Raw genomic sequence first — 14,918 nt, forward strand, 5'->3', positions numbered from 1 at the left:
AGGCGAGGGGCCGCTCCGGCCGTGGTGGCGCGGCGGCCCCGGCAGGCGGCGCTGCGTGGCCGCCGCCATCGTCGCTCCCGGCAGCTCGGCGGCTGCTCGGGGCCGAGCAGGGCCGGGGCGCCTGCGGCGCGGCTTCCCGGGCGGGGAGAGGGGGCCCCGGGCTGGGCCGAGGCGACGGCGGGCGGCGGCGGAGGGTCTCGGCGGCACCATGGGGAAGCGGGACAACCGGGTGGTGAGTAACGCGGGCGGCCCGGCGGGGAGGCAGCGGCGGGGGCCAGGCCGGCGCGGCGGACGGCGCTGGGATCCTCCGCGGCGGCCGCACCTTCGGGCGGGCCCCGGTGGGGAAGCTGTGGGGAGCCGGGCGCTGCCTCGGCTCGGGCAGCCGCACCGCTGCGGCGGCCTAGGCCGGCCTGCCCGGCCCGCTGCCGTGCTCCGGCCGCCGCGGCGGGTAGAAGGGGGCCGCCGCCCCACGGCGAGGGAGGAGAGGGCCCCCGTGCCGCCGGGGCTGCGCCGGGGCGGGCGGGAGGCACGGGAGGGCTGGCTGGTGACGGGGCGTCGGGACTGCGGGGCCGGCCGACGGCGGGGCCCCGCGCCGCCCGGCAACAAAGGCGGGCCCTGCCCTGCGGACCCGCCCGGCCGGGGCTGCCGGCGGTCCCGCCTGGGGTGTCCCGCAGCGGGGGCTGGGGCGCGCCCGCGGCTCCCTGGCAGAGCCTGCAATTGCCTTGTCAAATCCGGCAGCAGCCGGGCCCGGTGCTGCTTGGTGATCTGCTAAGTGAAGATGATTAAGATGCTGGCCCGGTCCCTGCAAAGATGAAATGTTCCCAGTGGGAGTTGCAGCATTTGCTGAAGTAGCTCGGAGCGCCGCTAAGCCGTGTTTCCTTAAACCTGGCGTTCAGCGGTACTGGAGCGATTGGAAATTAAGCTTTACGCAGCGCTCTGCTAACCCTGGGAGCCAGCGGCCAGAAGGCCAAAAATGCGCTTCTACACACCTGATTGCAGAGCCTAACTCTATGCTGCTACCGCGTTCATCCCTCCTCTCATTTTTCTTTACACTTTTTTGCTCCGGTTAGCCATTCACCTTATGGTCGTGTTTCGTTTGCGCATTGTAAACTTACAATTAATGAGTTTTATGATTTAAAATAAGTCATTATACTTTTATTTTTTCCCCTTTCTTTGTCTCTTTCTAGTATGTGCTATGAGTTCATACTCAGATCCATTCAGGGAAATGTCTTTGCTTACCTTGGTGGGATAGTGTGTAGTAGACATGATGGATGTATCCATTATACAGTTGGATAGCTAAGTGCCTTTGATTACTTTATTGAAGCATTGAAATAATGGAGTCTACTGAGAAGGAGCTGACAGTGTTAGACTGCAAGACCTGGCCTATGCTTGAAATGTATTGCCCTCTTGTAATGTTTCTGGGTGTATTTGGGTGTCCATTTATTTATCCTTCATTTTCTTTTAATAGGACAGTTGGGATGCACCTACCAATGCCAGCAAATCTGTATATTCCTATATAAGGTTCATTAGGCCATGATGGTTGCTAGTACAGGCAACTTACAATATAGGACCTTTTGCTTCCGTTCTATGATTGTAGTGCTTTCCACCTGTTACTTCTTTCCCGTGTTTCTTCTTAAATACACCATCATTTTGGCTACTTGGAGATGGAAAATGAATTTGTTTTTTTCTCATCTGCAGGATACTTGCAAGGCAGTAACGGTTTGTATTGCTTGCCCAGAGAACCCTAGCCAACTGAAGGTGCCTTATGCTTTTCATGAGCATGAAACCTATACAATAAATGCCTTTTAGTAACTGTTGGAGCAAACTGCCAAAAGAAGAAAATGAATGTGCCGACAAGCACTTCCTTTATTGAGAGTGCGTTTCTGCGCTCCTGCTGGCTAGTGACGTGCAGTTTGGCAAAGTAGTGTAAATACTTCTAAGAAATGTTTATTGGCGAAGTAATTCTTCATAAATAAACCTGTTTGAAATTATAAGAACATGTTTTAAGACATAAATTTCCTAATCGTGCAATATAGAGCAGTATTCAGTCGTGTTGTGCTTGCTGCCGAAAGTTAAAGAATGGAGGAAGCTTCCCAGCTGCTTCCCTGGGGGCAGTGTGAGGAAGCAGAAAAACAGCACGTGACAGTTGTAGCCTCTTCTGCAGGTAGGGAGAGAGGTTTGTTGGGGCGCAATGGGGTGTTCATTTCAGGTTAGCTTAGGTAAGAAAGTAGCTAATTTTTATTTAAGAGCAACAAGAAACCTTGGTTTTAGGAATAATAATTAATGTAAGAAGCCAGAGCTTTCAGATATAAATTCTTGAATGGTAACCAAAAGGAGTTGACTCACTTTGAGTTTGACTCACTTTGCTGGAGTAAGCCAAGTCATGAATTACATTTCTGTTGTTTTCTCTAGTGGATCTAGCACATTGAAATTACCTTCATTTAATGAAAACAGTGTTCAAATACTGCATTCCTGCATTGCTAAAGGAGCTCCTTTTCCACTCAAAGCTGAATTCAAATGCAGAATTTTTACTCATTTGTAGTATAATAAAATGCTAGAGTTAATAATGTGAGTACATATCTTTAAGTGCTACAACTACTTGAGCGCATAATCCACCTGGCTACAAAAGAAGGTGCCAAGCTGAGATTAAACTAGTTTAAATTGGCATACCTCAGCGTTTACTTGCCCATGTTAGTTAGCATTTTTGTGTGAAGTAAAGCAACAAAGCAAAGCCCCAAGAAATGGCAGCAAATGTCACCTTTAGAGTTGCAAAGTCAACTTGAGTCAAAAAATGGTCCACTGGAAAGAGTCCTCTGATTGCTTCGGTGTGGTCCACCTGATGGACGAGGAGCCAAATTCAGTGTGGGGAGTGCTTCCCTCTGGCCCGCTGCCCCTTCCCAGGCAGAGCACGGACCCCGTCCCTCTTCCAGGACTAAATGTAGCCCCCAGAGCTGAAGGCCGCCAGCCCGCTTGCAGTCCAGTCCAGAAACCCAGCGTTGCTGTGGCCACTGCTTCTGCGGTGGGGGGAACAGGAGGGGAGGCAGCAGCTGCTGCTTTTGACGGCTTTCACAAATGGTCGCTTGCTGTGCATGGTGGCTTCTGAATGCTTGCTTTATGGCCTGACAAAAAGCACTGTCAGACATGTAAGAGCTACACATACGGTCGAATCTTTACTTTAAATCTACAAAATGTTGTACTTTTAAAAAAATTATCTCAGATTGGGCAATGAAAGCTAGTCATTGTTTTGACTACTGGAATTTTTTTTGTCATCTCCAAACTGTGGACAGTAAGAACAGTGTGTGTTATGTTTTGCAAAAGTAAATTTTGACGTGTTGGGATGACATAGTGATAAAAGCCCATGATGTAAAGGGGTACACGTACCTGCCTTTCGCATGAGCAAAATATTACTGGCATTAAAAAAAACCGGGAGAATTGTTGGCTAGATTAGAGTTTTTCCATTAATTGCTGAGGTGGATTATGGATTCTAAGTTTTAAATTCATCTTTTATAACCTATTACATTTTTAGAGTGAATATGAACAGGATGCATGGGTTTGAAAGATGGAATACCTCATAACATTTGTTTTTTTGAGGTTTTGTATTTTTTTCTCCTCCTTAAAATAGCTGTAAGTCACAGAATTTCTGTACATGCATAGCTGTAGCAGCACACCACCACTTGCTTGTTTTGGTCTTACGGCAAGAAACTTTGTGCAGAATTTGTTGAATCTACTGTCATCTATTTTGAGCAGAATTTTAAAGGCATAAGATCAGTTGTAAGAGCTGAAATTTAATTACATTTTCTGTATCCCAAGGAAGAATATTTCAGCAATCATGATACTATACTCAGTTTGCAAAATCATTGCTCAGGGAGGGGAATTATTGTAAGGAACATGGTCTCTTTGTGGATGAGTTCATTCTGCCACAGTATAACTCAAACTGAAAGCACTTAACTGAGTCTTCCTGCCAGACCAAATCAACTTGGTTTAGTTAAATATTTTATATTTTTAGAAACAAGTCAGAATTATTTTTCAGTGAGTGAGAAAAAGTTTCTGTGAAGAACAAAAAGGACAGATTTTGGTATCATAGCACGTCTGATGAATTTTATATTTCTTTTTGTTGTTTCATATTCAAGGCTTATATGAATCCCATAGCTATGGCCAGAGCACGAGGTCCTGCCCAAAATTCGGGACCAACAATACAAGACTACTTGAACAGGCCAAGACCAACATGGTAAGTGGCAACACTTGTCTGCCCTTCTGAGTAAAAGATTTGTTCTCTCTTACTAAGATGACACAGTTACCTACCTCCCCCCCAGAATACACATTAATATATTTTGAAAGATTCCTTGTCTCTGGCCAAGGTGTTCTTTTCTAAATATGTATTCATTCTCCTCTTTTAAGAACAATAGTATTTCATTTTGAAATGCATATTTCTCATTTGTCTAAATACTTTGGCAACAGTTTTTCAGAAGAAGAAAATGTTGGTCATTTTACTTCTTTCACAAATCCTAATATCTAAAGCCTGCTGATATATTTAATTTTTAAACAAAGTAATCTCTAGAAAAACATTTTGCTGGTATATTCTTAGAACGTGGTTTACCCTACCCAACAAAATCATCACTTTGAGATATTATCAACAACTTTATGTTCAGTCCATTTTGCCTCCACTAATAAGACATTACAGAACAATTTACCTAATTGCAAAGTTAGCCTTAGATCTTTCAGAGGGATTTAGCTACTGTACTTAAGTTACTAGGATTAGGTTACCATATGCATAACATCTAAGATGCTTTCATTCTTCTTTCTGTTGGAAGTTCGGCCAAAGCTAGACTTCAAAAAACCTACAAAAAGTTAGACACTGAAGAAGGTATTTTTAATTGTGAAAATAAAGTAATTGTGATCTATCGTCCTTTTTATGTAGGGAAGAAGTGAAAGAGCAACTAGAAAAAAAAAAGAAAGGATCCAGGGCTTTGGCTGAGTTTGAAGAAAAGATGAACGAGGTTGGTAATGTTATTAGTATGTTAATACTCGATTCTTCTTATCTTACATGCTACTTTTCCTCCGTTATTGTTAGCAGTACTAAGTACCCATAATATTTCACTTCACTCAAGCTTTTAATGAGTAAATGGTTTGTTTCATTTGTATCGGTTGTTAAGGTTACCCCTTAACCAATGAAGAACTACTCTCAATTCAGAGAAACGCTATCTAAATTTTGAAAATTGCTGCTGAATAAAACTTAAACTTTTCATAAATGTAAATGCATATGTTTATATTAATAAATGAAACTCATGCATTTTCCAGTATGATAAACTAACATCTGTTGCGCTAATCTTCACTTGTTTAAGGTCACACAATCCAAATATATCAGAAAGAGGTGTATTGCTGGAAACAGATGTCTTTGGCAAGGAATGTACATGTAATATTGACACAGGAGAAGGCACAAAGAATGGCCTTCAATATACAGACAGGACTATAAAACGCTTCTTTCTCTTTCATCCTAAGCTGTTTATATTCCGTGCTGGTTCCCTACTATAAATGCAGCTGTTCTGATACTTGTGTTCAGTATCTACTGGAGATAAGGACAGTATAAGAAAGTTTCATGTATAACTCCTGTTGTATACATAGGAAGAAATTAGTGTATGATGAATTTAATTGTTCCTTCTTGGGTTCTGGTATCTTGGCATAAGCTTCAAGCAGTAGTCTTCATCATTGTGTGTGAGTTTCTGGTTGAAGTAGATTATGCTCCTCCTCTGTTACTGGAAGAGCATAGTACCACTGCACTTGCTATACCTTTTTGCCTAAGAAGTTATACCCGTACTTGGAGGGTCACGGGGCGCTATTCTGAGTGGATCAGTTGTTCTGCGCTCTGTGAGTTTTAGCTGGGTGAGTTTGGTTTAGTATTTTATAGTATTCCTTTCCTGTTTTAATATTTGCTTTATTGTGAAATAATTTAATCTGGCATGGACAGAAGATAACAGCCTTTCAGTATGGCAGAAGGGTAGGAAGGGATGCAGGAAATCATGAAATGGCCAGGCTCCTAAGAGCAAATCTCTGAACGGCTGAAACGATTATAAGTGTCTGAATGAGGTGCTCTCTTTCCTATGTTACTGACAGATATTGTGCTTTTTTGTTTAAAACATAACACTAGCACAGTCTTAAAATAATTCAAAGAGAACATCTGCCTAATAAAACACAAACTGTTGTTAGAGACCTCTCACGTAGCTCTAGGTAGCTGGTATATCAAAGTACACAACCCGCCGCAAATACTGCGTAGATGCTACCTTGGACCACGGAAACACGTTACGCGCAGTGCTGTATCCTGGCTAATCTGCCGTGTCTCTCAGAAGCATTTTTCAGCTAATTCACAGTATGCTGAGTTGGGGATCTGTGTATCATATTGCGCTGCACAGCTATAATCTTACTTAATTCCTGATATTTCTGTCCCTTCAGCACAATATGTGGATTATCATTGCTTTGCCAATACAATACCAATACAGCTTCATTGTGAGGAAAGGGGGAATCAGAGTAATAATAACACAGAAAGGAGCACATGATGTGTCTGACACGGGAAGCAGGAATAGCGCAGATTGAAGCTAGCAGCCTTTCAGTCTGATGGGAGCAGGTTGGATGTTTCAGAGCTCTTGAAGGGGGGATTTTAGGTAGAGCTAGAGACCTTGTGAGGGACTGAAAAGGAGGAATGAGAGGAGACTTTTATCCATGCAGTGTGCTTGGCTTAACAAAAATAAGAGCGTTTCTATGAAGATGTGTATAATAATTTAATATTCTAATCGTATTGACACCGACAAGGCCCAGAACAGACACTAGAGACACCCATACACTGAAGAAGGCCAGGGAGAATTTGTCTTGAAATTTTGCTTCAGGTGATTTTAAAACTAAGACAAAATAGCAATTTTTTCTGGTAGGGTGCCCTGGCTTTCTAAAGTCCTCTAGCAAGAACAATGTGATACAAAAGCAAAAATACCATAACTGATGACCTTCAAGATAAATGACAATCTCTTAAATCCAAATAACTTGAACATTAAGGTGTGAACTAACATGGTATTTCGATGAATATTAATCTTCTGTAAAATCAAATGCATTATAGCCTTGGTTAACATTATATGTTGTTTATGTCAGGTAGAGGACAGGATTTTGAAAAAGCTCTCTTAAAAAAAACTGTTTGGAAATGACGCTCATGTCACTGTTTCTGTTTGGTTTTGTTTTCAGAATTGGAGGAAAGAACTGGAAAAACACAGGGAGAAATTACTGGGTGGAAACGAGAGTTCCTCCAAAAAGAAAGAGGTAAGTTATTTTCAGTTTCATACAATCTGTGTTTGGAACTGGACTTACCATCGATGCTGCCAATACAGAATGTCTCAAATACATTTTAAAAGCCAGCATCAATGTACGTAAACCTAAATGCATGACGAAAGAACATGATGCCAAAGTAACATTTGTTTTATTCTATTTTTAAGAAAAAGAAAAAGGAAAAGAAGAAATCTAATAGGGTGAGCAAAATTTTCAGTTTTCTGAGCTTTTTTGCTTTGGGGTTGTTCCTATTTGTCATTTAAGTTCTCTTGGAAAGAGAGAGTATAGCTGTAATTTTGAATTTAGCTGCTAAATTAACTGATTTTTATTTGAGGGGGTGGCGTACATTCTGTACAAGGAGAATTTTACTTCTGCTTAAAGGGAGGAAAAGAGCATTAAATAGATATTATTAAATGAAAAATGTTAGACGTGACTTTTTACAGTTCTATTTAAGAAAATCTATGTAAGACCAGCTTCTTGGAAGTAAAATTCCATTGATAATACTTCGCAAATGAGTAATTTTAAAGGGAGTGTTTGGATGGACTTTTGACTGTTTGCCAGACAAAATGCTGCATCTCACAAGCTTCACTTTTTGTTGTGTTTGGTCAAGTTGTCTTCATCTTCCTCTTCTTCATCAAGCTCTGATTCTTCCAGCAGTTCATCTGATTCAGAAGATGAGGTAAGAACTAACTTATTAGAATCTAACATGTTTTGTTCATGAGGCTTATTTAACACAGATTTTGGTAATATATTTTAGAATATTGTTTGAGGGCTTGGTTTGTATAAAACTGTTTAATTTTTATGCATCTGGTACATATAATAAAGTTGTGAATTTTAGATATATATCTGTTCAAGAATTTCTTCATGAAAACTCTTAAGTTTTGGGTGGCTGGGTTGTAAATGGGATCCATTTGTGTTTCAGCATTGAATTCTATGCTTTTTCAACAGAATCCCCCATCTAATCATAAAAATGCAAACATACCATTTTTACTTTTTAGCAAAAATCTTTGTTACAGATAATCAGATTCTACAGCACACATCTAAATAATAAACAGAATCTAGAGAACCTGGATTTTTCACCAGTTTACATTTTTTCAATGCAGAAGAGTTATGAAGGTCCTCCGCTAAAAGAATCAATTGTAGTGTACTTTATTCCTCAAGAGAACATGATAACATGTAGGAATTTGGTGTTCCCTATTCTTTACATTTAATGTAAGTCTTTAATACTAGTGAGAATAAATTCAGGGTTGTGTTTTTCTTCTTTCCTACAATATTTGTGGATAGGATAAAAAGCAAGGGAAAAAAAGAAGGAAGAAGAAATACCGCTCCTCAAGGAAATCTTCAGCAAGCTCAACTTCTGAATCTGAGTCAGACAGCAAGGTAAGTATGCAGATGTGTTACCCTTGGCAACTTTTCTTGATCTGTGTTATAAAGACATAAACATTTCTGACGTTCACGTATCAATATTTTTTTTTATCTTCCAAATTTAAAGCCATGCATTCTTATTGTAGCTGAGCTGCACTTGTATCTTCCAGATGCAATCAGGAATCTACCTCCACTGGCCACAATGCCTGGCAGAAATAATTTGATCTTTAGAAAATGAACATGCTTCATTCCAGCAATTTTTAGCTATTTTTCTGAATTCAGCAGCTTTTGTGCTGCTCAAATGTTTAGTTTTGATACTACATTAATGCTTAAAAAAATAAAATGTTCTGTGAAATTCTTGTGAATATGCTGTTTAATTGAACACCATCTGTGAAAATACAGATATTGCAGGATATCAGTGGCCAGAATATTGCCTTTCTAAATATCTGTGGACTGAGTAGTTTCCTGTTGGAGAACTGAGCCCTTCCCAAATGCATATGAAATCGAGGGTGTCTTTTTTGTTTTCTGAAAGTAGAGCAATGTATATACCCAGGCTTACTGGATGAACAAAAAAGTGAAGAAGATATATGAGGCAATTTGTTCTGTTATGTTAGCATTTTTTTGTGTTACAGTGGGTAGTAACTACTTCTTGGCTAAATATTAATAATGCAGTGAGTTGTTAAGATTCTGTGTGTAGACTTCATCACAGGCTTTCACTGGAATACCTAATTCAGTGTGGTATAAATTGTGATGAATCACTGTTTGCCTACACCTATGAATTTGTACTAATGGGAGTTTGAAAATTTTTGCTATATAAAGGGACAGATACCCTTACTGCTGAAATTGGAAGGCAGAAAACTCCGTGGAACTATCTGCTTAACCCCTGGCTGATCAGCGGAGATGGGCGTAGATAGAGAATAAAGACTCCAGACTGTTATATGCTAGACGTGTGTTATATGTGGTTACAGTAGTGATAGCTGGTATCCTTTCCAGAGGATCTCTACAGGTGCTGCAAGCACTCTGTTACCTGATTCCATACAGACCTTTTCACACTGCTGGTTCAGGAAATCAGCAGCTGCATCAAAATTATGGCTTTTTCATATTTTTCCTGTTAACTGCAAGGTAGAAAGAACAACTTTGAAGAATGACGTTTGATAGACAGAAAAAGACAATGGGTCAGACTGCTTTTGGGATTTCTACCTTTTTCCTGAAATAATTTTGTCATGGCTTATGGTTTTTTTTTCTATTTAGGACAGCACAAAAAAGAAAAGGTCAAAGGAAGATTATGAAAAAGAGAAGGTATTTTTACTCTTGAAATACTTACATCAGAACTGCATTTTACATACATAGTGGAGCTTGCTCTCTCTTTTTCTCTCCCCCCCCGCCCCTTTTTTTTTTTAATTTAAATATTGAATGCCTCAGTTTACACCTATGGAAACCTTCTGTCCAAAACTACACAGTCAGAAGGTATTCAGTAACCCCAATTTGAGGTAGACTTTTAGCTGGGTTCAGCTCCTGTTCTAGTAATTGTTGTTAGTGGAAACTGCTGGATCTGTTTTGTTATGAAGGTAAACGAAAAAAGTATCTAATCTGCTGTAGTAGATCAGCTGCATTCTAGTATTTGGGGTTTTATCTTGAGCAGTCACAGTGAGCTAAAAATACGTGTGATGACACTTCAGTGGCGTGCCTGGTAGGATACTGGCTTGTTGCTGTAAATTAAGGAACATCAAGCAGAGGATATATCTATGTAAATATAATCATAATTGTAGATATTGTACTTATGGTAGCTTTGAAAAATTCCAGAGAAAAATGTATTAGCTTAAGAAAAATTACCTTATTCTGTCTTTTCTCGGAGCATGAATACCCTCTCTCCTTCCCACCACCTCACCATTTTGTACACACATCCGAGGACTTCCTTCCTTCCTTCCATTATGTTTAATGCAAATAATCTTGTTGACTTGAACTGTAGTTATTTCTACACTTTGTGTAAACTAAAAATGCTTTCAGAGTCCACCCTAGTCTTTCTCTCCAGTTGCATACCTTATCACATCAGCCTCTACTACTACAGTCAACGCTATTGACTTTGATGTACAAATTCTCCATTGCATAAGGCAAATGTGTTGATTTTTTGTTTCCTTGCTCCTGCTTCCATTTCACAGAGTTTCCATTTCCCACCAACTCCTTTTAATTTTGAGGAGCTTCTCTTCAGAGACCAAGTGTCTACCATGCCCCCTTATTCTTGGTTAAGCTGTAATGCTCCTTTCACCCATCTTCTGAAAGCAGAGGGCATTTGGGGACTAGTGGTCTTCCCCTATCTGAAGATACCCTGTCTCTCAAATGGGCCACATCATGTGTACTTTTCATGAGTGCTTTTGGGAAAGGATTGAGGTACCTGTAATAGACTAAATAGCACAGCTGAGATATGTGATCCCACCTTGCAAAAAGATGATTAGCAAGAATTGTTTCAGTTTCTGGCCTTAGAAATCGAATGGAAGAAAATAGCTTCAATCTTACGACCACCTTGCCTGGTCCAGAGCAAAGGGCAGAGCAGAGGGGGGCAATCTCATGCAGCGCCAAAATTTCTAAAATAATTTAAAAAAAAAGACTGTCCTTTAAATATACTGAGATGGTATATGAAGTGTTGAGGTGCAGCTGGCAGGGACAGCTTGTCCTGGTTGGACACAAATACAGAGGAGCTTTGTCTTCTAATTTCATCAACAAAGCAAGAGTCTGAAGCTGCAGTGTTTGTATGCGCATATTGAGACATCTTCATTTACTCAGTAGTATTTAAAAGTGGTGAAACGTTTTATTTTCAAATGCTTACTCCTTCATGTGTTGTTATTTAAAATAAGAGACTATACTGTAGTATTATTCCTCTCACTTCTAGAAGGCTGCTGTATCTTGGTAACGGGAAAAGAATATGCAGAAAAAGATTATTTCCACTAAAAGCATTTTAACAGTTGGTAGGGTGATTTGTTGATGATGAGTAATTAGTTTAATGTCAACAATATTTAAAAATATTTCACAACAGAAATAATATTTCAATCTAAGTTTTAAGCAGAAGTTTTATAAAATTTGAAAGGCCTGACTTTACTCACAAATATATTACTTTGTATAGGAGGGCAAAAATCACCACAGGAAAAGGAAGAAAGCCGATCGTGGTGATGGACCTTTATCATCAGAATCCTTATCAGAATCGGATCAGACAGAGGAGGTCAGTCTGAAACCTCAATTTCAGATGTTACAATGCTTTTAGCTTACTGATTCCCATGAGTGAATGAACAAACTAGCTTAGATTTAACTGTTCTGCTCTGTACAGTTGAATTTGAGTGCAGCACATGCAAAGTTGTTTGCATTTTTCTCTTTAATAAAAACTTCTAGTAAGAATTGGTTAGTACAGCTCCTATCACCTACAAGTCATTTTGAATTAATTTTCTTAAAAATTTTCAACTTCTAATGGATATTTTAGAGCTCAGTGAAATGAGGCTAAGTGATCCGTGTGGTGTCCTTCACAAGATTTCTCTCTGATGTTTGTGAATAGATTGGCATATTTCAAGATAGCTAACATTTTTTTGCTTCCTTTTCCATTGAATTAAAAAATTTTGGACGTGATAATCTTACTCTCACCCTTGTGTATATCTGCTTTGAGGATTTGTATTCTTAGAATTACAGAATTTGGGAAGGTTCCAATGTGTTGCGTTTTTTCATTAAGCATTTTTGCCATATTACTGGCTTAGTAATTTTACCTTTATATCTCTCCTGTTTCTTCTTCTGCTGTGTATTAAAAGCAGAGTGTGTTCCCAAATCAGATGTTTATAGGCTAATGCGTATTCTAGAATACAACACAGATAACCAGTGTTTCTTCGTGGGTTATTGTGCAGTATGTTCTACCACTGTTGTGCTATCATTCATTTGCTTGCAACAGAAGCTCAAAATTTTATTTAAAACAGTATTTCCAAAGCTGCTCTCCCATTAAATTTGATTTAAATTTTTTTTTTAGGTGCAAGCAAAAAAGAAGAAAAGCAATGAGGAAAAAGAAAAAACAGCAAGTATCCTTCTTATTCATACTATAGTTTTAGGATATAAATACTATACAAATATACATATAAATATATAAATACTTGGTTAATTTAGGATATAAATACTATACAAATATACATATAAATATATAAATACTTGGTTAATTTCCAATTTCACATTTTTCAGTAATACAAATGTTTTATAGCAAAAGTCTACTGTCGCATGAATCTAAATGAACAATTTCTCTATTTACCTGTGAAGTCAGTTTTTCAGTTTCTGAATTAAAGGAAGAATTTGTCACTGTAGATATTTGTCACTATATAGATACATGTAATTTGAGATTTATATAAATTTAACACTTATTGTAGTACATATTTTGCTCGGTATCAACCTACTAGAACTTCTAAGATCTATATAATATTGGGTAGGGTAGCAGTTTGCCACACAGACATCAGTGCTGTTCCTTTGGTAGTGTTGTGTATAATTCTTCCCTGGTAAGCCCTCTCTACCAGACCAGGAAAAGGGCCTTAAGACATAATCGCTGCAACATCTATACTAAAATAATTTTTCCCCCAGCGACATAAAAAGCTGTCGGCAATCTGTTGCTTTTCTCAGTTTTGTTGATTTGTTTCTCTTGGTAAAAGTGAGAGGAAGGTTCAGCAGTGTTTTATATAGAACTCGGATTCATCACATGTACCTGAGGCTCCTCAATTAGGAGTATAGTGATTTTGAGATCCAAAATGGCCACTTGAGATATCTGTGCATCTTTCTGTCTCCCCTGTCAGCAACAGTGTTCCTGATGAGACATCTCGGTTGTCTAGATGAGTTAGGGCAACGGGAAGACTTACATTAGTCGCCTAAAAATACAAGCACAGGAGTATCAGTGATACTCAATACACGTTTTCTGTGGAACCTGTTTTTTCATTTGCCATTGTAATTCAAAGGGAAATTCAAAGTGTCATTGTATTCCAGTGATCGGGATAATAACTTCAAGACTGAATCCAGCAGGGTTAATTGAGTGTATTCATATTTACAGTTGAGATCATAATTGTTTTATTTTAAACGAGGTGCAAGTGCTGGAGATTCTAGCCAAGTGTAGTTGAACTATTTAATTTTGCACAGTAAATATAAGCACTTACTTTAAAATATGTAAACATCCTAGTTATTCCCATATATATAAGATGTCACTGCTTGTCAAAGCACTTCCTTATTACTTTCTCAGAAACATATAAACCACTGAAAATTGTTTAAAAGATTAGGAAATGTAATAGTGACAGTGATGAGAGGTGTGAAATAGCCAGACCATGATGGAGGTAAATTGAAGACCACTCGCAATAGTGCAAATTACTGGGTAAAACACGAATTTTCTTTTTGTGATTTCTCAATAGGCTTTTATAGAAATCTCTTTTGAAATGTCTTTGTAAAGATATCCTTTCCGTGCTCTCATTTTGCATTAGCAGAATTTAATAGGTGGCGATTTTATTATACAACAACTTCCATTTAATTTTATCATTTTTTTTAGGATAAAACAAAAAAGAGAAAGAAGCACAAGAAACATGGTAAGAAGAAGAAAAAGAAGATTGCTGGTTCAAATTCGGATTCGGAATAATACTTAAGCAAGACTATCAACAGAAGTGCAATGACTAAAGGAAACTTAAACTGTGAAATGACAGCAAACTTTACCAAACTGCATGAGTTTTCCTGTGTTTTAGAAATATTCCTAATCTTTCAGTAGCCAGCCAGATGCAGCTGTGCTGGGAAAGACCTTTATTGCCTGCTGCTTAATACATGAGGTACAACTTTTATAAAATTCCAGTAAGCAATGTTAGATGTTTGAAACAATATGAGATGGTAGTCCAGCTGAGGTGTAAAATATTGGAAAATAAGAGTTAAACTTTTTAGATAGTAAAAGTAGTCTTTAAAGCATTAGTAATAGTCTTCATTTGTAAATCAGGACAAATAAAATCCCAAGTTCATCCTGCAAGTTAATATTATACATAAACTATTACAAGCTGGTGTCTGCTAATGGCATTTACAAAATGGGAAATTAATGATAACATTTTAAATGCTGCCTTTGTAGAAATGTTTATCATCTGCCCCATTACCGTCTTCATGCTTATGAGAAAGGGAATGCTACCATTTTGGCTAACTGAATAGGGTGCCTTTGCCTTTGATTCTTGCAAAGCTCTGCTATTTTTAATCCATGCAGCATCTCTGATTCTAGGGAA

At 39.0% G+C, this 14,918-nt stretch overlaps 1 protein-coding gene across 2 annotated transcripts; it reads left to right on the top strand.

Moving 5' to 3' along the window:
* The first annotated feature begins 4 nt into the window (after window positions 1-4).
* FAM133B (family with sequence similarity 133 member B) lies at window positions 5-14,483 on the top strand. Of its 2 annotated transcripts, none has more exons than XM_087775031.1 (11): window positions 5-232; window positions 4,131-4,228; window positions 4,919-4,997; window positions 7,225-7,299; window positions 7,473-7,505; window positions 7,916-7,984; window positions 8,590-8,685; window positions 9,922-9,969; window positions 11,789-11,884; window positions 12,671-12,719; window positions 14,213-14,271. In XM_087775031.1, the coding sequence occupies exons 1-11, from the start codon at window positions 209-211 to the stop codon at window positions 14,215-14,217; spliced, it is 672 nt and encodes a 223-aa protein (XP_087631157.1). In that variant the 5' UTR covers window positions 5-208; the 3' UTR covers window positions 14,218-14,271. The 2 variants fall into 2 exon arrangements, with proteins under 2 accessions (XP_087631157.1, XP_087631148.1); XM_087775022.1 differs by having other exon boundaries at window positions 15-232; window positions 12,671-12,715; window positions 14,213-14,483.
* Window positions 14,484-14,918: the final 435 nt, after the last annotated feature.

This window comes from Nipponia nippon, unplaced genomic scaffold, assembly GCF_047370975.1.
Source record: "Nipponia nippon isolate SJK-2023a ecotype South Korea unplaced genomic scaffold, ASM4737097v1 scaffold_1, whole genome shotgun sequence".
Lineage (NCBI taxonomy): Eukaryota > Metazoa > Chordata > Aves > Pelecaniformes > Threskiornithidae > Nipponia > Nipponia nippon.